General features: G+C 38.9%; 1 protein-coding gene across 5 annotated transcripts in view; it reads left to right on the forward strand.

Moving 5' to 3' along the window:
• The window catches only part of hmcn1 (hemicentin 1), a 545704-nt gene that overhangs the window by 368647 nt on the left and 151912 nt on the right, over positions 1–25145 (forward strand). For all 5 annotated transcript variants that reach the window (XM_059647829.1, XM_059647834.1, XM_059647832.1 and 2 more), the window contains 10 exons: positions 4320–4433; positions 4576–4721; positions 5830–5980; positions 7671–7874; positions 9834–9947; positions 10401–10588; positions 11512–11608; positions 11834–11995; positions 17380–17493; positions 24429–24631. In XM_059647829.1, coding sequence (XP_059503812.1) covers positions 4320–4433; positions 4576–4721; positions 5830–5980; positions 7671–7874; positions 9834–9947; positions 10401–10588; positions 11512–11608; positions 11834–11995; positions 17380–17493; positions 24429–24631 — 1493 coding nt within the window. The remainder of the gene's footprint in view (positions 1–4319; positions 4434–4575; positions 4722–5829; positions 5981–7670; positions 7875–9833; positions 9948–10400; positions 10589–11511; positions 11609–11833; positions 11996–17379; positions 17494–24428; positions 24632–25145) is intronic.

Genomic DNA, 25145 nt, shown 5'->3' on the forward strand with positions numbered 1-25145 from the left:
CTGTAGATATAGTGGCAATGAGCACCAGCAGGCTGTTCAATAGGAGGGCATTTCAAAGTTGAATTTCGTCTATATGGTCAACAGCAACACATGAACACTTTCCAACGAGAATCACGAAATATACGTCAGAAGTCTGAACCCTAATAGAGTTTGCCTGTTTCAATTCCATGTAGGTCTTCTACAGATGTAAAGGGGTTTGATTTCGAGCTAATTAAAAAAAGATGTTCGAGTCTTCATGAATAAAGAGCAACAGTGGATAGTCTTTACTCATTGCAGATCATTGCAGTCCTTATTATCCAATTTAATAATAATATCTCAATCTTCTTGATGGTACAAAACAAGTTATATGCTTAATGTATATGTTAGATCAATGTGGTATTAGGAATATAGTTACATTTCCATTGCATATAGTATTGCAATCAGAATTCAGAGCTAAGTAGGAATTTGGCAACAGGACCTCCAAAGTAGTAATCTCTCTATGCAACAAAGAAGCAGGTAGAGGAACAGGAGGATAAAGACACATCAGTGCATGGCTAGAGAGATGGTTCAGGAAGCAAGGCTTAAGATTCATGAGACATTAGAACCAGTTGTGAGAAAGTTTTGTCCTATACAGGTCAAATGGTTTGCTCCTGATCTGAGCTGGTACTGAGTTCTTAATGAAGCACTTTGCTCGTGCTATTGGGGAGGGCTTAACTAACTTGACAGGTATGTAGGAAAGTATCAGAGTGGAATACTAAGGTGCATGAATTACTGGGAGAGATAAAACACATTAGATTAGAAAATACTAAATGATTATGTTGTGCCAAGAGTATGGAGGAAAGTAATAAAACATAGATCAAAATCAATATACATGTATGTGTATGTATGTTGTGTGGTAAATAAGATTGGTGAGTTGCAGATGCAGATTGCCATATGGAAATATTATGTTGTGGTTATAACATAGACTTGGCTCAAGGAAGTCTGGATAGGTTGTTGCAAATGTTCCCTGGATACAATTTGTTTAGGCAAGATCGGGAAGCACAAAAGAGAAGAGGTGTGGAGAAACATTAGTGAATAACAGTACTACACTATTATCGTAGGGGGTGCAGGAGCAGTGGGTCCTGTCAGTAGATGTGCATAAACAATTAAACATAGCATGACAGGTTGCAAGAGCAGTTAATGCATAAAGTTTCCTGGAATATCTAAAGGACCATAGATTAAAAGAGCAAGGAGGTTGCTTTTTGTGTGTGAAGCCCTTCAAGCCCAAAATGGTCTAATACGGATTAGGATATCCATCTTTCCGATCTAACTAAAAGAGTCTTGTTGACTACATAGCTACAGACACTGTTAGGAGCATACTAGCCCAAGTTCTGTCTCCCATTAACTCTTGTTTTACCTTTAACGAGTCACCTTGACATCATCTCAATGTGTGATTCACACTGTTCTCAATCAATAATTAACTCTTTCAGACCATTTCAAACGTATGCACAACAGTTAATCCAGCATGTCTAAACATTAGTTCAGCCTCAGCCAGAATTCTCATCTGGTTCTGGGCACTGCATTTTAGGAAGAATATGAAAACATTAGAGAAAGTGAGAAAGAAATTTGTAAGAATTACTCCAAGGATGAGGGAGTTCTCATATGTAGATGCTTTGAGAGTTGGTGCTGTTTTCCTTTGAGAAGAAAAGGCTGAGAGGAGATCTGATAGAAGTATTCAAAATACTGAGAAATCTGGACAGATTACATAAGGAGAGAGTGTTCCACCTCAAGATAGGATTGAAAATGAGAAGGCACAGTGAAGTAAGACAAAACACGAGTGCTTAGCGTACACTGCCAGAAAGTATGCTGGAAGTAAATTTAATTGAAGCGTTCAAAAACTGAATTGGATGGTTATTTGAAAGGACCACTGTGCAAGGTTACAGGAAGAAGTCACAGGAATAGCACTAAGTGAGATCCTCATTTGGAGAGTAAATGCAGAAATAAACAGCTGAATGGCTTCCTGTGGTGCTGTAATAATGTTTGTGATTCTATTAGGTGCACTGTGATATGCAAAATTCCAGCAGAATTTAATGTTTTTCTATGAATTGCAACATGTCATAAGTAAAGATAACTAAGAGGAAATGAATTACAAATAATAAGCAGACTTAATGTGGATTGTGATTGCAAAGTTTTTATAAATACAAAATTAACAGGCTCAAACAAGGCTACAGTTTTGGGGAGAAAGACCAATATGAGTAGAAGATAAATAGAATAGACTCTAGACAAAAGCAACGTATCTTATTGAAAACAGAATGAAGCGCAGAGACTCATTTTTTCTCCCCCCATGGGGGATAATGGTTTTTGTGCAGTTGTGAACATGGATGATTTTCTGTGGCATACAATAGGTCAGAGCCTAATATTGTACATGAGATAGGATGAAGTTATTGCAGTTTTACTTGATTACTTCAGAGTCATGAAACTACTTTGTGGAGTTGGTGAGTTTGTTCAATTAAATATTACAGTTTTCATAACATATGGTAACATTTCTATTCACACATGCAACATTTGTAAGCTGCAAATTCTTTTTTTTGATCAGTTTGTGATCACCATCAAACTGTTTGACTGGATTAATTTTTGCTTTAAAATGCAATGGAAATATATCATCTATATTGTGTGCACACAAAAACAAATCTGTCTCTTGCTTCAAACTTTATCCACATTTCAACACCAGCATGTGATTATCAGCCCAAGATTCCAAAGCTCAAAATTTCATCAAACTTTAATTAATAGTTCTGAAACACAATATTCAATTTAAGGTGGGAGTGATTTATACTTTGGGAAAGTATAAGCCTGGTATGCTCAATCTTCGAAATCTTAAATGAAGAAACTACTGATGATCTTCAGCTCAAAGTTTTTATTATGGTTTGAAAGTATTGATAGATTATAAGTGGATATCCAGTGCAGATTAGAAATACCATAAAACAATTTTTAGTGAACTGCAAGGCTGACAGCTTAAAATATCTTTAATTCTTTGTCTTTTTTGAACCGAAGTGATACTGGAACTGGCATAAGAGCAGTCAGCAAAGAAATCCCAAACCTGACTTGGACCTGAGCAAAGTCAAACATTGTGGTTAATTAAATACTCAATTAAAATCTGTTCCAAAGGTTCTGGTCTAAAGCAGAATTGTAAATGCTGAGAAAATGAGAAGATTGACATGGGCAAAGCTTGTGTTCCATTGATGTCAAAAGATAATGGATTATTAACAAACTGCAGCCAGGATTTTCCTTTTCTTACCATAACTATTGAGGCAGGTGTATTTAAGAGTGAGACACTCTCCACCCCCACCAATGAGAGACCCTATCAGATCATATAACAATCGGGCACTTCAGCCAACAGTTTTTGGGAGAGTGATACCCCAGTCTGTCTAAGAATAGAACTTTCAAAAAACAGTAGCCGCTGGGAGCAACGTTGCTGGTTTGGAAGCCCAGGGTATTGGCTGTACAGTACAACAGAACCGGGGAGCAGTGAGAAGGTAAGTAAATTTTAGGGGGAGGATCGTGGGGCTGTTGGCACAGGGAGAAATAATGCATCAGAATCGGAGGTAAAGGCAGAGGGTGGCAATCATCATCCACCTTCCTCTCATCCAACTCCCCAGTCACCCAAATTGACCCCACCACTACTATCCCAGTGTACAGACTGTCACATTGTAGCAGTCAGAGAAGTCTCCTCCCACTTTTCTCAACTGTCAGGAACAAAGTTATTCGGGCTAGTGAGGAGCAGAGTTTTTTAATTGATGGCAAGTCTGGAAGGTTGACCATCAGCCTTATGAACCTGAAATAATTCCTGAAGTAGCAGAAAGAGGACAGTTACCTTCCTGTTGCCCACCTGTCTGATTATCTGCTTTTCCTAACACCTTTCCTGTCACTTCCTGGGAGGGTAAAATCTTGATCTTGGTGTGTTATAAAATCTAAGATGTTTTGAGGAAAGCTTAGAATGAAAATGTTGCAAAGGGTATACAGTTAGAAGAGTTGAAAAAAGGAAGTGGAACATCATGTGTTTTGTGGCACAAATAGCATCCTTAATTACGCTCAGTTGATTGGAGAAAGCTACCAAACAATTAGTATCATTATCATCTTAAATTATCATTTACCAATTATTTAGCCTGCTTGTGTTTGCATCATATTACATAACAATATGATCAACATGCAGGATTTCAAATTAATTTGCACTTCATATATAGAAGGTGGGGGTTCCAATCCCAGTTTGGCTAATATTAAGATTTTTCATACCTTACTTCAAAAGTTACAGTAATGTGTTAAATTTAACTAGCTCTATTTCTACTTTCTCTTTCCATCTTCAGGAGGCCGAACACTTCAAATTCTGAATGCTAAAGAGAAGGATTCAGGAAGATATACCTGTATTGCTACAAATGAAGCTGGAGAAACACTTAAGCATTATGAAGTAAAAGTATACAGTAAGTGCTTTCAGTTTAGGTTAGTTATTCTGAAAGTCTATGAAATGCCCTGTGGAATAGTTTCATTTACTAAGTCTGTTAATGGAGAATTTTGCTGTGATTTTGCCAGGGAACTTAGAATGTAACTTTATTTTATTCTTAGTCCCGCCTACCATCAATAAAGATGATGTGCCAGGTTTTGGATTGTCACCTAAAGAAATTAAGATCAAAGTAAACAGCAGCTTGACTCTACAATGTGAATCTCAGGCAATTCCAGCAGCTACCCTTCGTTGGTACAAAGACGGACAGGTCTGTTGACTCCTTCATGAATAATATTGAATGAACATTTGAAGTTGCATTGTTGTGTTGTGTGAAATGATGATTCTGATCTAATTTACGTTCTCAAAGTTTTACTATTCATGTGTCACACTGAAAACTTAACAGATAATAAAACTATACCAATTTAACAAATTCCAACAGAAGATAGTTGATAAGAGCAAATCTGCTTAAATTTCAAATTAAAAGCAATAATTGTGATTGCATATAATGTCCCAAATAAATATATTGCTTTCATTTTCTGAATAATTTCAAAAAGCTCTGAGAAATTAGACGAGCTGACTGAGAACTGTTCTATAACTTTTAAGACAGTATGGAATAGTTGTCTAAACAGCAACTTAAAAGTCGCTCAGAGGCAATGAATACTAACAGTTCTCTGATAATTTCAAATTGGGCTCCTGGCCACCCTTACAACACTTGTTTAGCTAGGGATCATTACTGTATGGGGAGTTCAGATAAGAATTCCAACTGTCACGATTTCCAATGCCTTTTCTCAGATATTAAATCGTAGCAATGCTGCAGAATAAGTATCCAAACAGTTAAAAGATCTTACTGACACCTTCCTCATGATGCGCCAGGAGGATAGTAAGGGAAACGGAAGGTAAATCACTGAGAATCTGGTCTTGGACACGGGTACTAGACGATCTATATGTAGAGTCAGCTGTAATCTCAGTAGCACTGTGAAATCTTGGTTGATAATTGACCAACTGTCCAAATTGCTCTTTGTTAGCCACCACAATCTCAACAGATTTTGGGCAGGATTGCAAAGGGAAATCCAAGTCATGATGTAATAAAATATGTAGATAAATGCAAGGGAAATAGGATAAATATTGGAAGCAGGTGAAGATATACATCTGAGTTGAAAACGAAGCAATGGTATAAGCTTTGGATTCAAACAGCAGAGTCACCATGAGATGGAGTTTGGCCTCCTGTGTTGTAAACATGTAATAGTGTTGATTACATTATGTTATTGCCAGAGATCTATTACTCTTTGAACTTAAACTACAATTTCTTATGATTAATAATGAAGATTGATATTTTTGTATTTTCATGAGAAGAAAACAACTCTTTATGTTTCTAGCCTCTCGAGAAAGATGATCGTATTACTATCACGGCAAATGGGCATGTCATTCAGATCAGGAATACGCAGCTTTCAGACACAGGACGATATACTTGTGTTGCCACCAATATCGCTGGAGAGGATGAAAAAGACTATGATGTGAATGTTCAAGGTTAGATTGTATTTCACTTTTTCTGTAACTTCTTTATGATACAATTTGGGATGATCCAGTTATACCTCTTTGCCCTCCCAACCACCCTGCTAACAAGGAAGTTAAGAGAATCTCCACCAGTATGAGTCATATCTGAAAACAGTGAGTAAGAAATTAATGTTCAGTTAATAAAACAGTGCTGTAGTTTAGCCTGGCTATAGACAGTCTGGCTGTCTTGCAGGATGTGGACTTTGCTGACTTGGCCAGCATTCATTGTTCATCCCTAATTCCCCTTGAAAAGTTGCCGGCAAGCTACCTCTGTGAACCACTGCAGTCAATTCATGCAGATACACACACAGTGAAGTTAAAAAGGGAGATTTAAGATTATGATGCAACCAGCAATGAAGCAGTAGTGATAGAGATACAAATCAGGATGGTATGTGACTTGGAGGGGAATTTTCAATATTGGCATTCCCATGCATCTGTGGTGTTTGTCCTTAAGACTTGAAGAGTTTCTGCAGTGCATTCTGTCAAGAGTACAGACTGCGTATTTAGATAGAAGGAGTGAATGTTGTAGGTTGATGGGGCATCAAACAAGTAGATTGCTTTGTCTGAATGGTGTCAACTTCTTTGAGCATTGTCCAAGTTTCACTCATCCAGACAAATGTAGTGTATTCTTTTACGTTCTCGCCTCATGCCTGGTAAATGATGGATAGATTTTGGGGATAAAGGAGGTGAGTTATTCACTAGAAAGTTCCTAGCATCTAACCTGCTGTTGTGTTTATATGACTGGTTCAGTTCAGTCTCTGGTCATGGTAAACCCAGGATGTTAATGGTGGGCTTTTCAGCAATGCTAATACCACTCAGTGTCAAGGGGCGTTGGTCAATTCCTGGAGCTTGTGTGGTGTAGATTGGAAGCTTTTTACCAAAGATTTGTCTAGCTGTGTGTGAACATGATCTGCTTCAGTACCTGATCTGTTGCAAATGGTGCAGAACACATGGTGGCTCAGTGGTTAGCACTGCTGCTACATTGTGCCAAAGAGCTGGGTTTGATTCCGCCCTCGGCCGACTGTCTGTATGGAGTTTGCACGTTATCCCCATGTCTGTGTGGGTTTCCTCTGGGTGCTCCAGTTTCCTCCCACAGTCCAAAGATGTGCAGGCTAGATGGATTGGACATGCTAAATTGCCTGTAGTGTTCAGGGATGTGTAACATATGTGGGTTATAGGAGGATGGGTCTGGGTGGGATGCTTTGAGGGTCAGTATGGACTTGTTGGGCTGAAGGGCCTGTTTCTACACTGTAGGGATTCTATGATCAGCAGATATCTCCACTCCTGATGATATGATGGAAGGAAGGTCATTGATGAGGTAATTGAAGATGCATGAGACAAAGACACTGTTCTAAGGAACTCATGCAGGTATCTAGTTCTCTCAGGTGTCACGTGCTTTTACTATTGCATAAAACATAAAAAGACTAATTTGAATTTTTTTGTTTCCTACCAATTCAGATTTGTTTTATGTCTGTCTAATTATTTTCTCCATATTGTTAGACAGCAGACACTAGCATTAATTTTGCATCCATGAGATGCTGGATTTATTCTATATTTACTTGTGGTATGCATTTTATGATGCAATAATTGCATTCTTATGACGTGCAAGTTATTTTTAAAAGAACTTTGTCTTTCCTGACTATACTTTTAATCATGTATTTAGTTCCACCAAGTTTTATGAAGCCGATACATGTTCGTAATACAAAGGGTGGTGCACTGGAAGGAAGAAATGTTGACTTTAAGGATGTAGCCATGAACAACCCCATCTCCCTGTACTGTGAGACCAATGCTGTTCCACCGCCATCTCTCACCTGGTATAAAGATGGCAAATTGTTGACATCCAATGACAAGGTGTTGATTCTGCCAGGTACGGACAAGTTTTGCTGCCACAGATGATACATAATTGTTTGTCAAGGGAAGTGACTAACAGCTACAGTTATTTCAACTCTGCAGGGTTACCTCTTGTACAATAGATTATTGGGTTACGCTTTATCCATGCTGGAAGTTGCTTTTTTTGACATCCAGTGACATAATTATTGCTTTAACCGCATAGTTGAATGGCTAGATGCAGAAAGATTAGCTGGAGTAGCAAAATTAAAAATAAGAGAAAATGCTACAGAAAGGACATGAAGTTTTGCTTGGTGATGCAACCATTTACATTCATCTGAGTTGGCAGACAGAGCCTCAGCTGAGTTGTGTTCCAAAAGACAGTTCCCGTGACTATGCAGGATTCCATCTGTACTGAAATGTCAGCATTAATTTTTGTGCTTGAGTCCTAGAGTTGGTCTTGAATGTAGGTCTCCTGGCTCAGAGGAGAAAGTGCTACTAATAGAGCCATGGCCAATGTAAAAAGAAGCTAATGAAAGAAATAAGAAAGATTTGTATTTACATTAGCTCCTTTTATAACCTCAATGCACATGAAACTGCTTTGCAGTTAATGAAATATTTTTGATATGTAAGTTACTGCTGTAACAAACTAGCATAGTGGTCTGGTGGCTCAGTGGTTAGCACTGCTGCCTCACAACACCAGGGACCTGGTTCAATTCCAACCTTAGCGACTGTGTGGAGATTGCACATTTTCCCCGTGTCTGCAAGAGTTTCCATTGGGTCTCCAGTTTCCTCCCATTGTCCAAAGATGTGCATGTTGCCCATAGTGGCCAGGGATGCACAGGCTAAGTGGATTAGCCGTGGGAAATGCAGGTTACAAAGACAAGTTAAGGGGATGAGTCTGGAAGGGATGCACTTCAGAGGATTGGTGAACCAAATGGCCTGTTTCCATCGTGTAGGGAATTCTACTTTGCTATGAAAAGATCAATAATTACAAGAGCAGATGATTTTTATTACAAGATGTATATTTATTTGCTTACTAAGTTGAAAGACCTATAAAATCGAATTAATTAATCTATAATAGGCATTTCTTAAAGGATATAATCTCAAAGAATGAAACATTATGTAAATATCTGAGATAGTAAAACAGTTAGAAGCCTGCACAACAAAAAGTTTTTTCATTTACAAACTGGGAAAGAAAAGAAGTTGCATGTGTGGAAGGCCTGACACGAAGAGAGACAAATGCTGAAATGCAGGTGTAAGTTTGTTGATCTGGAGAGAGAATAAGCAAGCAAACCACCTGGAGGCCATATTCACAAGTGCTTAAAGCAGAGTTCTACCAAGCATATTTTCCTTCTCTGCTTTCTGTATACATTACTCCCTATTTTTTCCACACTGTTATCCCCAACTTTCTTGCATCAATTCAGGCCATCATTTCATTAGGAAATTCACAGGGTCTGCTCATCTGTCAGTTGAGAATTCATCCAGGGACAGTGCGATACTTTCTCCCATCAGTTCAGCTGGTTGCATTGTGATAATCTGAAGACTACAGATAAATATGATGACATAATTTAGATACTTTATGCCATAAAACACTGGATACGAGGGGTTTACAATAATGTTACTGCTCTCCACATTGATGAAGTAGCGAGTGATTCCTGAGGAAAGCAGCCTATCACTGCTGAATCCAGCTAACTTGCCTCCCGAATTCTGTTTTATTTCAGAACCTATTTAGGCTAATTTCCCAAATACATCACCCAAACAGTAACCTTAAATGAATCGGGGGCATGGGGCGTGGGACATTAACGACTAAGAATCATGAATGTACTCCAAAATCCTGAAAATATGAGCAGGAGATCCGGAAGTAGTTATACAACATATTTTGATGCCCCAGTTATAACACACAAATTTCTTTTAGGGTTTCTACATTAGATTACAAACATTATGTTCTTAAAGTCGAAGCATCCAATTAAATTAATTTGCATTCATTATGTATTAGGAGGGCGTGTGTTACAAATACCCAGAGCACAAATAGAGGATGCTGGGAGGTATACTTGTGTGGCTACAAATGAAGCAGGCGAGGATTCTATTCAGTATGAACTGAGAGTTATGAGTGAGTATCAAAGGCTCAACCAGGTAATGAATTTTGTGGCACAATAATGCTGAAGTTTATTAATTACAGATCTTAAAAAGTTGTTGAATCTCTGCTTTTCAATCACTCCCCACCCAAAAACCACAATTTAAAAATCAACAACCCCAATTCTGTACCTGAGTAAAATAGTACTTTGCAATGTATTAAACAAAGCTTATTGATATCAACCAGAATGCTACTCTTCTCCTTATCATTAAAAATTCAAACTGCATGCCCAGAATTTGGTTAGCCCTGCTTTTCTCCCATTATTGTATCAACTGAACTGCTGCCTAAAGAACTGACAGTGACTAATTTATTATGCAAAGCATGACAAAGTGGTGATTTTTCATTGTTGCAATTTCGTATAACTAACCAAAAAAATTTCAAAAGGATATTGCTCAGAAATTGCTCACATTATTGTACTTTTCCACCTAGCTCCTCCGACCATTAAAGGAGCTGATAGTGATTTACCAGAAGAAGTTATTGTGCTGATAAACAAGACTACAATATTGGACTGTATGGTCAGTGGAACTCCCACTCCCAAAGTCTCCTGGCTAAAGGATGGCCAGCCGTTGAAAGCAGACAATACCCATAAAGTCCTGTCCAATGGACGAACTCTGCAGGTATGGACTCCAAGATTATCAATGCTTATGTTTATAGAGTTTTGTTAATGCTTATGTTTATAGGGGTTTAATTATCAAGAGTTCATTTAACATTTCTCCTATCGAAATATTTCACTGTGTTTTAAGTACTTTGCAAAAACAGCCTATTAAAGAGATTATATCATCTCATAGAGTATTTTTAACATGTTCAGATACTTAGTCTGTTAGTAACTAACAGATGGTAAGTCTGAACTGCCTAGAACAGTGCCACATTTAATGTCAGTGAATGTTTGAAGCTAAAGATAATCCTGAAATTACTTTCACCACATGAAAAATGACCACTTGAAGTCAATACAAGAACATTTCATAATCATGATTTTGCCAACTCTCTTACTGAAAGTCAACCAGTTTAAAGTAGTAGATGAGAGTCTGATAATAAGGCAATAAAATGGATTACAATATTTGTTTGTAAAGGAGTACAGCATTAGCTTGAATTATTTTATATTCCCTTGTGAAGAACTGATTCTTACAGGTCAGCATGGAGCAATTCTGCTGGCTTGACCTCTTTAAACTTGGAGCAACAGTAGAGTTTCACACTTAGACTACATCTCCCTAGGCTAGGAAAAAATAAGCCAAGTTTATGGAAAGAGGATGCCAGGCCATAGAAAGAACAGACTTCGCCAAAGTGTGATCAGTTTGTTCACTGCCCACAGTGCCTTGTAAAGTCACTTTGGTATGAGCCAATTGTTTCCCATCAGGAAGGGGAAACATAAAGGAGGAAAATATTAGAAAGTATCAAATATCACATACAAATTGCTGAAATTTACTTTATGTTTCAGGGAATAACATTAACTTGTAAAACAAAACAGTGTTTAAGTAGTGTGACAGGACATTCCTGAGTCATTGTAAAAGTTACTAAAATTCAACTGTTAATTTCCCAACAGATTCTCAATGCTCACATTTCAGATACAGGCAGATATGTTTGTGTTGCAGAAAATAAAGCTGGAAACACAGAAAAATATTTCAACTTGAATGTTCATGGTGAGTGACAACAGTTTTATGTAACATATTAGGAAAATAATAAAGTCCAAGAAATACACTTTCAAAATTTTCTATAATACAATGGCTTGAACACTATACAAACAACAAAAGAAGAAAATACTAAATTTGCCCTGACCGAATATCATATTCTGATCTTACATGTATTATTTATTATTGTTGTAGGGAAAAATATTTGTCAATAAAAATAAATGTTGTGTTTTACAGTGCCTCCCATTGTTATGGGCACCAACCCAGAGAATATGACTGTTGTTATAAACAACTTCATATCCTTGATGTGTGAAGCCACAGCGTTTCCACCACCCAGTCTTAGTTGGCTTAAGGATGGGAAACCTCTGCAGTCCAACACCAACGTTATTATTTTGCCAGGTAAGAAACAGGTTCAGTTTGTAGTTTATTTCAAATCTTCACTTGAGAGACATGATTAATCCTGATAGGTGAGTACAAGAAAAGTGATGTTTTGTTGTCTACCACTCAAAACAATATACTATGTTCCTGAAAGTTAGGTTCACTTCATCTTAATGCTGGATTTTCTGTTGTTGCTTGAGAATGGACGTGAGGAATTTAAGTGGTGTCTCCGGAACAGAGTGGTATTTTCAATCTGTTTTCCAGAGAAGGCTGAAATATCTAGTGCATGTTAATGCATACACCTGGAAGGATTACCACAGAGGAAAAGGAGCCTTGTTTTTTTTTGCTAACTTAGAGGAATTAATTCATGTCTGCTGGGAACCGCTTAGCTCAGCTCAGTTTGACATTGGAGGTCTTTATCTCTCTGGTCGTCTGTCTGCTTTCCACAGCCAAGCAGCCACACTTCCCAATGTGGCAACTGCTTGGTTTTTCACCTGGTACTAGGCATGCATTTTTCTGCCCCCTGAAGGCACTCAATACTTCTAATTTGGCACTGAGTTCAGCTCTTGCAAAAATGATGCAGTTCAAGAGTGGAGTCAGAACCTGGATTTTTATCTCAATGTCAGGCTCCTGACTCTGCTTTGAGAAACCAGCCTTTTGATACTTGTTTAAACTCAGTCCCACTTGAAAATTGTAAAATGCACACACTTATTCTTCAGGATCAGGTCAATCTTGTCTGTGTGAAACTTGGGAGCTCACTTACTTGTCAGATTAATAAATGTAAGATGTAATGTATAAGGTACATCATTACTAATATCTAATAGTTTTGATGGATGTTGCAAAACTTGGAATGATTTCCATTCTATTTTAATTTCACTATTGGCATTTGGGTATCTCTGGCTGACCCAGCAATTATTGTCCATCTTAGATGCCCTCGATCGGATGATGGCAAGCTGTTATTTTGAGGTGCTGCAGTCTATTTAATTTAGTAACCATGATGCCATCAGAGAAGAAATGCCATGATTTTGACACATCAGTAGTGTTTTCAAGTCAGGATGGTAAAGGGTTTGGAAAGTAAGTTGCCCCCAAATGGTAGTGTTCCTGTGTATCTACACCCCATTCTTCCAGATGGTAATGGTCCTGGATTTGGAAGGAGTTATCTAAGGACCCTTGTAGAATTCCTGCAATGTCTCTTGTAGATATTACTGAGCAGTGGTGCCAGTCAAGAGAGCTGCTTTCTCCTGAATGGTATCAAGTTTCTTGAGTATTATCAAAGCGGCATTTACCCAAGCATGTGGAAAGTATTCCAGCACAGTCTTGTCTTGTGTCTTGTAGATGGTAGTAAGTTGACTACAGGATGCTTGACTTCTTGTGCACTTGTTGACGTGGTATTTATATGCTAGACAAGTTCAGTTTCTGGCCAATAGTAGCCCCCATCATATTGATAGAGGGGGTTTTGGTAATGAAGGCGGGAAGATCGTTGATGAAGTAGTTGAAGATGATTGGGCCTCAGACATTTCTCTGAAGAACTCCTGTTGAGTGCTGGAGCTGAGATGACAATTTCAATAATCACTATCAGCTTCCTTTGTGACAGGGAAGAGTCCAACCAGTGAGTAGTTTCCCCCCCCCCCATGCCCATTGAAATTAGTTTTGCTAGACCTCCTTGAGGCCATATGGATAAATACAGCCTTGTTGAGGAAGCACAGTCACTCTCACCCTATCTCTAGAATTCAATACTTTACAGACTTGGCACAAATGTGGACTAATGAGGTTAAGATTTGAGTGCCCTGGGCAGAACCCAAACAAGTCTCAGTGAACAGGTTATTGGAAACAAAGTGCTGTTTCATGACACTGTCGATGACACTTTGTATCACTATTGATGATTGAGAGGACACTGACAGGGTGGTAATTGTCCATGTTGGATGTATTCTGCTTTTTGTGTACAGGACATTCCTAGGTAATTTTCCACAGTGTCTGATAAATGCCACTGTTGTACCCCAACGGGAACAGCTTGGCTAGGGTCTTGGCAAGTTCTGGAGCAGACATCTTTCAGTACTACTGTCATAATGCTGTCAAGGCCCTTTGCAGTATCCACTGCCCTGAGGTATTGTTTGATATCCTGTGGATTGAGTGGAATTGGCTGAAGACTTGGCATTTATGATACAAGGAACCTCTGGAGGAAGCTGAGATGGATCATCCACGTTGCACTTCCAGCTGAAGATTGTTGTGAATGCTTCAGCCTTATCTTTTACACTGGAGCGCTGGAGTTAGCTATCATTGAGGAGGATGCCAGGATCTCAGTTTCCCTTCAGCTAGCACTTCCTACTCTTTTTCCCCTTTATATTGCCAACCCTCAGTGGGAAAAGTTCATGGACACTGTTGATTGCCTAAGGTATTCTGTCTATATTTTGCATGGAAATGCCTGTCTTCTTTGTTTAACTAGAGTGGGAGGAAGACTCCTCTTACATTTGTTACCCAGTTAATTGATTGCAAAAGTCATTATTTAAAGATGCCCCAGTAAATATTGCCATATATTCAGTGTAAGCAGCTTGACTGGGAGAGGATAAACTATGTTTTGCTGCTCTCTGTTCAGAAGCAAAATCCAATGCCTATAAATAAAAGTTATGTTGCGTCCCAAAATGAAGAATATACATTGATAAGAAACTGGACGGAGCAAGTGGAAAAGAAGCAATAGCAGACAAAAGGAGACAGAATAAAACAGTGAACAAAATTACAGGGTAGTAGGGTGGGTCTGTGTGGGTGCTCTTTGGAAGGTTGGTGTGGACTTGGTGGACTGAATGGCCTGCTTGCACACTGTGAAAATGAAAAGTTACTGCTGAAGATTATAGTCTGATTATGTTGTTTCATGAAAATTGTGATCTGGATTTTATGGGGTTACAGCCATTCTCCCTGCCTTTGCTCAGCTAAAATGTCAGGGAGGAAACAGACAGACACTGCCCCTGGGAAAAATGGCTGTCCACTATCATTTAACACAACTGGATGCTAATGGACTAGAGGTAGGATTTCCACTCCTCAGGGACAGAAGTCCTACCTCAGAATAAATAGACAGCCAATCTGTAGTGCCAGAAGCATCCTGCAGGAGTTGGGGTTAATGCAGGGATTAAGACAATCTCCATTAACGCACATTGTCTAAAGAGCTGGATACCAAGGTAAGCAGCGTGGTGATGTTGGTCTCGTTGAGTTCACACTTGCAGGCTTCGGTAAAGAGGGTGATGAGGGTGGGTGTGAGAGCCCCACATAGGCAGTGGTCAAAAGAAGAATGGGGTCGGGGCACCTAAAATGGGCACACAGAAGCTACAAAGGAGGACCCTTGCCCCAGCCTTCCATAAACTGAGCTCTGCCAGCTGAAATTACTGCACTGTCAGTTTGGTGTGCCCCTCCATACCCCAAACACTGTGGGGTAAAGTATTGTTAAGTAAGGGATGAAGCTTGTGAGTTACCACCACTTAAGAGAAGGTCAAAGTTTAAGTTGTATGAATAACTACCTTCTGCAGTTAAGCAACATAAAATCCAGCTAACATTAAATTGGATGAGGCAATGGTATGGAGCAGATTACTGCTAAAAATCAACTAAAATGGACATCGACTATCACGTATCATTGATCTTAAAATACCCTTGGTATTCTGGCAACTAAATTATAGAATTCCTGCCAGCTTTGCCTCATTCCTATGAATTTTCACAGCTGTATTTCTGTATTCAGCAGCAGAAGAGTAAACCAACTATAATCACAATACCGTACCACATAGCTAATGCTGGACTGAGAATAGTAGCAAGTTTAGAATCAACAAAGTGGTACAAAGCCAAATCACCTCTCTTCAAATGAGACTAATCAGTTGCAAGTTTTGGTCACAAATGGGAATTTTAGATCTAATGTTGTTGTGGTGCTGTTTGTCTCATAAGTTTGCAGTTGAGTTTGTCCTGGTAGCAGTGATCTAGAGCAAAAGACAGAACTTCCACGCTCCACGTTGGCCTAGTTTCCAGTGCCTGTGTATAGTAGGTTCCCAACAGATTTGCAAGCATCATAGCATACCTGCTTGTGTTGGCTGCTGGAAATTATACATAGCTAAAATTGAGATTTCTTTCCACTAGACTTATTTCCATTTCTGGTGTTACATTAGATCCCTCACTAGGCAGTGTCAGATTGACAATGATTAGTTGCAGACTATCCACTTATTTATTTCAGTGTGGAGGGGAACAGAAGGTAGAATGGAAATGTAATGGACAAATGTCAGCCTTCTCAAGCAGCATCATTATATTTTTTAAAAAATGGTTTGATCTGCAGACTTTTCCATCCATCACTTGAGAATAACACATGGAATTCATTCACATCTGAACATTTATAAAGTAATGTCATATTTTTAATGACAGGTCTAACTTATGTTGCTTTAAAATTGTTCATTTTATAGGGTTTTCATTTACATTCTACTTGTACGTAAAAAGAACTCTGATCTCAAATATTTTCATTAAAGTTGAGGTCACATATAGCTAGGCGCTTTCAAAAGTCTGAAAATAACACATTTTGCTTGGAAAGAGGGAACATTTGAAGGACAAAGTTTAAAAATAAACAGTGCAACTTGCATTTCCACTCATTTTACGATCAAAATAAAATGTAAGGTCAGCAGGTGAGATGAAATCTATATCAGAGTATAGGAATAAAAGAAATGAGAACATACCATTCGGCTCATCTAGCCAATTTCCTTCATGTTATGTAATCCATTCTATGTCAGCACCTGTGAAGAAAAAATCAGAGTTAACATTTCAGGCACGGTGACCCCTCCTCAGGACTGTTTTTTGAAAAAGGGTCACCAAACACAAAATGTTAACTCCGATTCTTTTTCTTCATAGATGCTGCCAGACCTGCTGAGCTTTTGCCAGCAACTTGTTTTTGTTCCTGATTAATGGCATTCACAGTTCTTTCGGTTTTTATTTAGTAATCCATTCTATCTTCATTGATCCCTGTCTCCACTCTCCAAAAAAATTCTCCAATATGTTCGACTTGGGTAATTTTATGATACATCCTGGCCAGGTTGATGTTTTTCCATGGTCTGAGGAGCTCAAGAAATGTGAAATTGAAAATTTGCATAACTAGTTACACAGGTAAAGAAATTGAATATAGCAACTAATCAAAGACGGAATGGCTGTAATATGACAACAATTGGCCTTAACAATGCAAAGATGCTGAGTAGAGGACACTTTCAGTGTCTAAACAAATATTTTGTTGCAGAATTAACAATATTCTGCACTTTAACTTCTTAGAGTTTGTCAATAGAAGCAGACTTTGAAAATGATGTTTTGATGCAACTACAGAATTTATTCAGTGTTTTTCACTTGGATTAACAGTTCAATATATTTTTGATTCTGAAATATAGTTATCTTTCTCACAGGAAGTCGAACTGTCCAATTGCATCGGGCTAAGCAGTCAGATGGAGGAAAATATGCATGCTTAGCCATGAATCAAGCAGGAGAAGCTGAAAAGCAGATTTACCTCACTGTTTATGGTTGGTATATATGATATATTTGATTTCAGAATTTAGGATACAGGGACCAAGGAGATAAAAGTTAATGCAGCAATAATTTATAAAGTTTTCATTAGAAACATATGAAAACTGTTTCTACAGTTTTTACCTCTATTTTGTATGTAAAGATAAAAATGGTTAGTGCCCATAATTTATAAAGTTTTCATTAGAAACATATGAAAACTGTTTCTACAGTTTTTACCTCTATTTTGTATGTAAAGATAAAAATGGTTAGTGCCCATAAAATTGTAACAGGACCAAACATGGTAGACACAGGAAGGATCTTCCCAATGATTTGGGAGTCCAGGACAAGGGGTCACAGTCTTAGGATATGGAGTAGGCCAATTAGAACTGAGATTATTAGAAATTTCTTCACTGTAGGAGTAGTGAGCCTGTGGAATTCTCTATCACAGACAGCAGTTGAGGTGAAAACATGGAATGTTTTCTAGGAGGAGCGAGATATAGCTTTTAGAACTAAAGTGATCAAAGTGTATGGGGAGAAAGCAGGGAACAGGCTGATTAGCCACAATCATACTGAAATGGGAGAGCAGAATCAAAAGGGCTAAAAGGCCAACTCCTGCTCCTGTTTTCTATCTCTGTTTGCAAGAGACTATAGCCCATACAAAATAAATGTTGAGAATAGAACGGATTATGTAAGATATGTATTATTATGGTTTGGGAGAGTTAACCATTGTGTTTCAGGCCAAATATATGAATAAATGAATTTGTTTCTTCACAAAATGTTATTTGGTACTGTATCATGATTTTCTGATCTATTTCAATCAGAAACTTGCAAAGATTAAGAGTTATTTCAAATGGCACAGATACATTGGCAATGTGGTCACTCAGCTTATTTAACATATTTCTACAGGCTGACATTGAGTATCATGTGCACTTGAAAGAAGCACTGAAAGGGAAACTCTTAAATAGAAGTTCCTCCTTAAGAAATGGTTTTATTGGCTGCACTTTATGCTGCCATCTTTCCCCTGCCCCTCTCACCACCCCTACCAAACTTAAATTCAGCAGTAAAGGCACATGGTTGGTGGGCAGCTTACTGCATTTCTGCCTGTCTGCTTGTCAACGAATCAAATATGGTTGAAGTGGTCAGGACGGTGAAGGTCAGCAGGGTGTTTCCTAACAATTTGTTAGATAGGCAAGAAGGAAGAGGGGAACATCATTTGAGGGGCTGTGCTGTTGTATGCATCAGGGACACCCCCACTCATCCTTGGAGGATCCAGCAGACCTTCTGTTAAAAATTCAGTTGTATGATTCTCATATTGATTCGAGTCCAACATGTTTAAATTGTCAATTAAATTGACAACTGTAAAACCTCATTGTGAATTTATCAGCAAATCTGTCAGATTAGTTTTAAAATCCTCCATCTTTTATTTTGTTATCCTCCTATTTTGCAGGCTTTGAAGCTTAAGCTTATCATCACCAATCATTATTCTTCATTTAGCTTACCTTTCCTACAATTATTGTCAACCTTTTTATCCTGGCAATGACTTAAAATCCTCAATAGAAATAATTGTCAACCAGATGTTTATATGCAATGGCATTTTGTTAAATGCGACCAAATTGGTAATCAATAAGTTTCAAATAGAGCCATACATATTCAAAAAGAACGGGTACCCAATGAACACAGTCCACCAATTTCTCAACAACAAACCCAAACAAACAGACAAAACGGGCCCAGAAACCATAACCACTCTCCCCTACATCAAAGACATTTCCGAAATGACTGCCAGACTACTCGGACCTCTTGGCATCAGGGTAGCCCACAAACCCAACAACACACTAAAACAGCAGCTAATGAACTTCAAAGACCCTATACAGACAACAAACAAAACGAACGTCATCTGCAAAATACCTTGCAAGAACTGTGACAAACACTACATTGGACAAACAGGCCGAAAGCTAGCCACCAGGATACATGAACATCAACTAGCCACAAAAAGACATGACCCACTATCACTAGTATCCTTACATACAGATGAGGAAGGACACCACTTTGATTGGGACAACACATCCATCCTAGGACAAGCCAGAGACACGCACGAAAATTCCTAGAAGCATGGCATTCCAACCGGAACTCCATCAACAAACACATTGATTTGGAGCCCATCTACCACCCTCTGAGAAAAAGAATAGGAAATGACATCACCAACCCAAGGAAACCTTAACAGATAAATAGAAAGCGGGACATAACACCAGCGCTTCATTGGAGGCTCACTGATGATGTTACCTAGAATAGTGACGAAACGTCTGAAAACTAACCTTCCAACTCAGCGAGCAAACTCACATCCAGAAACTCAACCTGAGCTACAAATCTTCTCAAAACTCGCTAGAGCCATACAGTTGTACAGAATGAAAGCAGACCCTTTGGTCCAACTCATCCATGCCAATCAGATATGCAAAATAAATCTAGTCCCATTTGCCTGCAGTTGGCCCGAATCCTTCTCAATCTTTCCTATTCATTTACTCATCCAGATGCCTTTTAAAAGTTATGATTGTACCAGTCTCCTCCATTTCCTGTGGCATCTTATTGCAGACACATACCACCTTCTGTGTGAATCATTTGCCCCTTAGGTCCCTTTTAAATTTTTTCCCCTCTCACCTTAAACATGTGTCATCTAGTTTTGGACTCTGCTGCCTCAGGAGAAAGACCTTGTCTATTCACCTTATCCATACCCCTCATGACTTTATAAAGCTCTCTGGTCACCCCATGGCCTTCAACATTCCAGGGAAAATTGCCCCAGCCTGTTTAGCTTTTCTCTATAGCTCAAACAGTCCAACCCTGGCAACATCCTTATAAATCATTTCTGAACCCTTTCAAGTTTCATAACATCCTTCCTATAGCAGGAAGATCAGAATTGCATGTGGCATTCCAAAAGTGGCCAAAGCAATGTCCTGTACAGCTGCAACATGACCTCCCAACTCCGAGACTCATTGCACTGACCAATAAAGGCAGGCATACCAAAAGCCTCCTCCACTATCCTGTCTCCCCAGAACTCTAATTTCAAAGAACTGAGAACCTGCACTGCAAGGTCTCTTTGTTTAACAACACTCTCCAGGGCCTTACAATTGAGTGTATTAGTCGTGCCCTGATTTGCCTTTGCAAAATGCAACACCTCACATTTATCTAAGTTAAATTCCATCTGCCACTCCTCAGCCCATTGGCCCATCTGATCAAGATGCCATTATAATCTGAAGTAACCTTCTTCACTGTCCACTACACCTCCAATTTTGGTGTCATCTGCAGACTTACTAACCACACATCCTATGTTCACACCCAAGTCATTGATATAAATCTCAAAATGCAGTGAACCCAGCACTGACTCTTGCAGAGATAACAAAGTGTGAAGCTGGATGAACACAGCAGGCCAAGCAGCATCTTAGGAGCACAAAAGCTGACGTTTCGGGCCTAGACCCTTCATCAGAAAAGGGGGATGGGGAGAGGGCTCTGAAATAAACAGGGAGAGAGGGGGAGGCGGATCGAAAATGGATAGAGGAGAAGATACATGGAGAGGAGACAGGCAAGTTAAAAGGCCGGGGATGGAGCCTGTAGAGGCGAGTGTAGGTGGGGAGGTGGGGGGGAAGGCGAGGATAGGTCAGTCTGGGGAGGACAGACAGGCCAAGTGGGTGGGATGAAGTTAGTAGGTAGGAAACCTCAAGCCTCACCTCCATTTCCTACCTACTAACCTCATCCCGCCCACTTGACCTGTCCGTCCTCCCTGGAATGACCTATCCCCTCCCTACCTCCCCACCTACACTCACCTCTACAGGCTCCATCACCACCCCTTCAACTTGTCTGTCTCCTCTCCATGAATCTTCTCTATCCATTTTTGATCCGCCTCCCCTTCTTTCCCTGTTTATTTCAGAACCCTCTCCCCGTCCACTTTCTCTGATGAAAGGCCTAGGCCCGAAACGTCAGCTTTTGTGCTCCTAAGATGCTGCTTGGCCTGCTGTGTTCATCCAACTCCACACTTTGTTATCTCAGATTCTCCAGCATCTGCAGTTCCCATTATCACCGATTCTTGCAGCACACCACTGGTCACAAGGCTCCAGTCTGAAATACAGTAACTAGTTTCAATTGCAGTGGTTATGAAGACAGAACCCTAATTGATGAATGCCTGCCACAAAATCTGGAAATTTGGTTAGCATTTTGTTAATCATGTTGAAAAAGTGCCATTTTTGCCAATGTTTATGCCCATTTCTGATGGTCTGAAGAAGTCATTACCAGACTCAAAACATTGACTTTGTTTATCTCTCTTCAGATGTTGCCAGACCTGCTGAATTTCTCCAGCATTCTCTGTTTCAGATTTTCAGCATTCACAAGCATTTTCTCTTTAATTGAGTCTTTTATCACGTTTCTCAAACAAAATGATAAGTATTGATGCATTATATGAATAAGTATGCACTCGGTTTGTACTAGTTAGTTGAACTCATTGTAACCTTGCATTAAGAGTGGGAATTTGGATGGATTCAGATGTATATTTTTCTGATTAATAAATGGATATAGAAAGTAATTTTTGAAACATTGATCAAAGAAATTGAACCATTAGATTTTAAATTATTGTTTGATTTTCACACATTAGGCCCCATATAAGCATTATAACGAGAAATATCCAACAAGCCAGATTTAGATAGCAAAGAGAGCAGCTTCTGGTTTTAATAGCAGCCTCTAATGTAATATAAATCTTTTGGCTGTGGGAATGAGGATAATGAAGTGAAATGAGAGCTGCTCTTTTTACAAACTGTTGACAATCTGCTTGTGACTGGCTCAACTCCAATTTTGATCAGGAAGCCAATCCCAGTATAAATAAACAACTACAGATTGTTGACTAAATTATTCAGATTGAAATGTTTATTCAAAGTAAGAAAAACTACATGTATGCTGGAGGCGATTTTCTCATATATACCTCTGATCAGAAATGACAATTATGAAAACCACATTTTAGGAAATTGTATATGTACATATTATAATTTTTAATTTTCATGCTTGTTATCTTCAGCATGAACATAAAATGTGTTTGGCTTAAAAAGTATCATCATGAACGATCTGTTACTAACTAACATAATTCTTCCAAATGAGGAAATGAAAGGACTACAATAATATTCATTTAGATTATTTTGTGCTTTAAAGAGCCCCTTTCATCTATCATAATAGAGAAATACACCGAGAACTCAACCTACCAGCATTAAGATATAATTGTGCCCGTTACTTGTTTTCAAGATGTAAAATTGGCATGTTTAATCAGAATATAGCAACCTCAGCATTTGCCCCTCCTGCAAAGCCATGTAATTTGTCAAAATGTATTTCTTAAAATACCTTAAATCATTCTGCTTCAGAAAATAAAAGCTCTTAGTACTATAGTCAGTAATTTCCATTCTGACTATCCAGCCAGTCCTGCCTCTCCACACCAATCTTGACCCTAAAGCAATCAAGTAACCGTGTAAAGAGCAATTTAAAACAACATGCCTTATTCAATATTCCATAGTTCAGGTGCAATCAAGAAATTCAAATTTTCTCAAAGGAATGTTTCCCCCTTTGCACAAAACCTGAAATTTCTCACTTTCCTTTCTCTATTCTTCGTACAACCTTGATTTCTGATGAGACAGATTCAACTACTTTCTTTTTCCTTCTGCTATGCTCATGCCCAGAACTGTTTCTTTCAAATCCGACCTCTTTCTATACCTGCAGCAGGATAGTTAGGACTGCATGCTGTAAATTCTAACCGCCATGGTTTTGATTCTCATTTTGAAAGAAAATGCTCCTCATCTGTCAAATTGTTCAACCAGTCCCTCACTGTTTATCTCTATCCTTATGCCCAGCAACATTGACCTTACCTGTATCAGCTCCTCTCGTTGTGTCACCCTCCCTCCAAGTACAAAACTAGCAAATATGAAAACGCCCTGTTGCATAAACAACTCAGCCAACCACCATCAGGTTTGATTTTCTCCCCTACCAAAACTATCTGCTACTGCGGGATCATCCTGGAGAGCAAAGATAACCACACGCTCTTTTTCTATACAGCTAGCTATTCTCCCTTCTCTCTCTCCACTTTTATCACTGACAATTGTAGAGAGCTTAAGGACTTCTTTGTTGCCAATGAAGGTAAAGATCACTGAACTCAGCAGTCTCTGTTGCTTTTCATCATCCTTGTTCACCAAATCCAATCTTCCCCAATTTTCCTCCATTCCTAGACTTGAATTTCTGTTGGTTTATATCTCTTCTATCTCTCTTCAAGCGTCATAAAAAGGAGGACAGTGAAAACTGTTTCTCAAAGGTGGAAGTACTGATGTCCTTCATGATGGAGAGAAATCAGGGCTAGAGGTAACGCACTCTCTGTCAGCTTCAGTCTGATTGTGGCTGATGCTAGAGTCACCATTTATCTAGATTCCAACTTCATCTGAATAAAGCCTCTTATGTACACTGCCCCTCCACTTGTCCTATTCTTCATGGTTAAATTTTCAACCTTGCAGACCCCACATTTTGAAATGTCTTCATCAAACTTGGAGATTTTCCTTTTCCTCTGTGAGGTGACTTGGGACATTTTTTCTGCGAATAGTCATGAAATCGTAGTTTCGCTTGTATTCCTATCCGACAGACATTTTTAAGCCAAAACATGGGATTGTTTAAATGGCACTTACAGGCTTATCTTTGCTTTGCTCCTATGGTTTCGTAAATATGTTGTGTCTTCCAATGTGCTGCTCAGTAAAAGGGCGAAGCATGTTGCTATTATCACATCCCTTTGGGAAGCCTGCTTACTTCCAAATCTTCAGATTCTGCTTTAAGCAATGATATGATTGACAGCCAATCTGAAATTCCTTGTATTTTATTTTCCTTTTGGAGTAAAGATGCAATTTGGCTTGAGTCACATTTTACAGTCTTCAATACTGTACTTTTTACACAGTTCCTCCAACCATTAAGGATCGGGCAGGGGATTCTCCTCAAGTAATCAGTATTCGCACTGGAAACACAGTCATGTTGGAATGCGAATCAAATGCTGTACCACCACCTGTCATCACCTGGTTTAAGAATGGACGGCCAATCGCAGAATCCAACAATATTCGTACTCTCGCCAGTGGGCAAATGCTGGAGATCACAGGGGCAGAGGTAAGAATTTTCAAAGCAAAAAGTACATGTGAAAGCCAATGATGCAATAATCCTATAAACATGTTACAGATATAGTCCCAAAATTCAGATATGCAGCCCCATCATTTCATCACTATAATCACCCTTTTCTCATCAAACTGGGGAGGCAATGGCCTAGTAGTATTATCACTGGACTGTTAATCCAAAGATCAGATGAAATTCTGGGGACCTGGGTTCGAATCCCTCCATGGCAGATGGTGGAATTTGCATTCAATAAATATCTGGTATTTAGAATCTAATGATGACCATGAATCCATTGTCGATTTTGAGGAAAACCCATCTGGTTCACTAATGTCCTTTAGGGAAGAAAACTGTCATCCTTACCTGGTCTGGCCTACATGTGACTCTGGGCCCATAGTAAAGTTGGTGACTCTTAACTGCCCTCTGAGCAATTAGAGATTGGCAATAATATTGCCTCATCCCATGAATGAATTTTTTAAAATGCTATTCCACAGTGCGTGCACAGAATATTGTT

This window comes from Stegostoma tigrinum, chromosome 8, assembly GCF_030684315.1.
Source record: "Stegostoma tigrinum isolate sSteTig4 chromosome 8, sSteTig4.hap1, whole genome shotgun sequence".
NCBI lineage: Eukaryota > Metazoa > Chordata > Chondrichthyes > Orectolobiformes > Stegostomatidae > Stegostoma > Stegostoma tigrinum.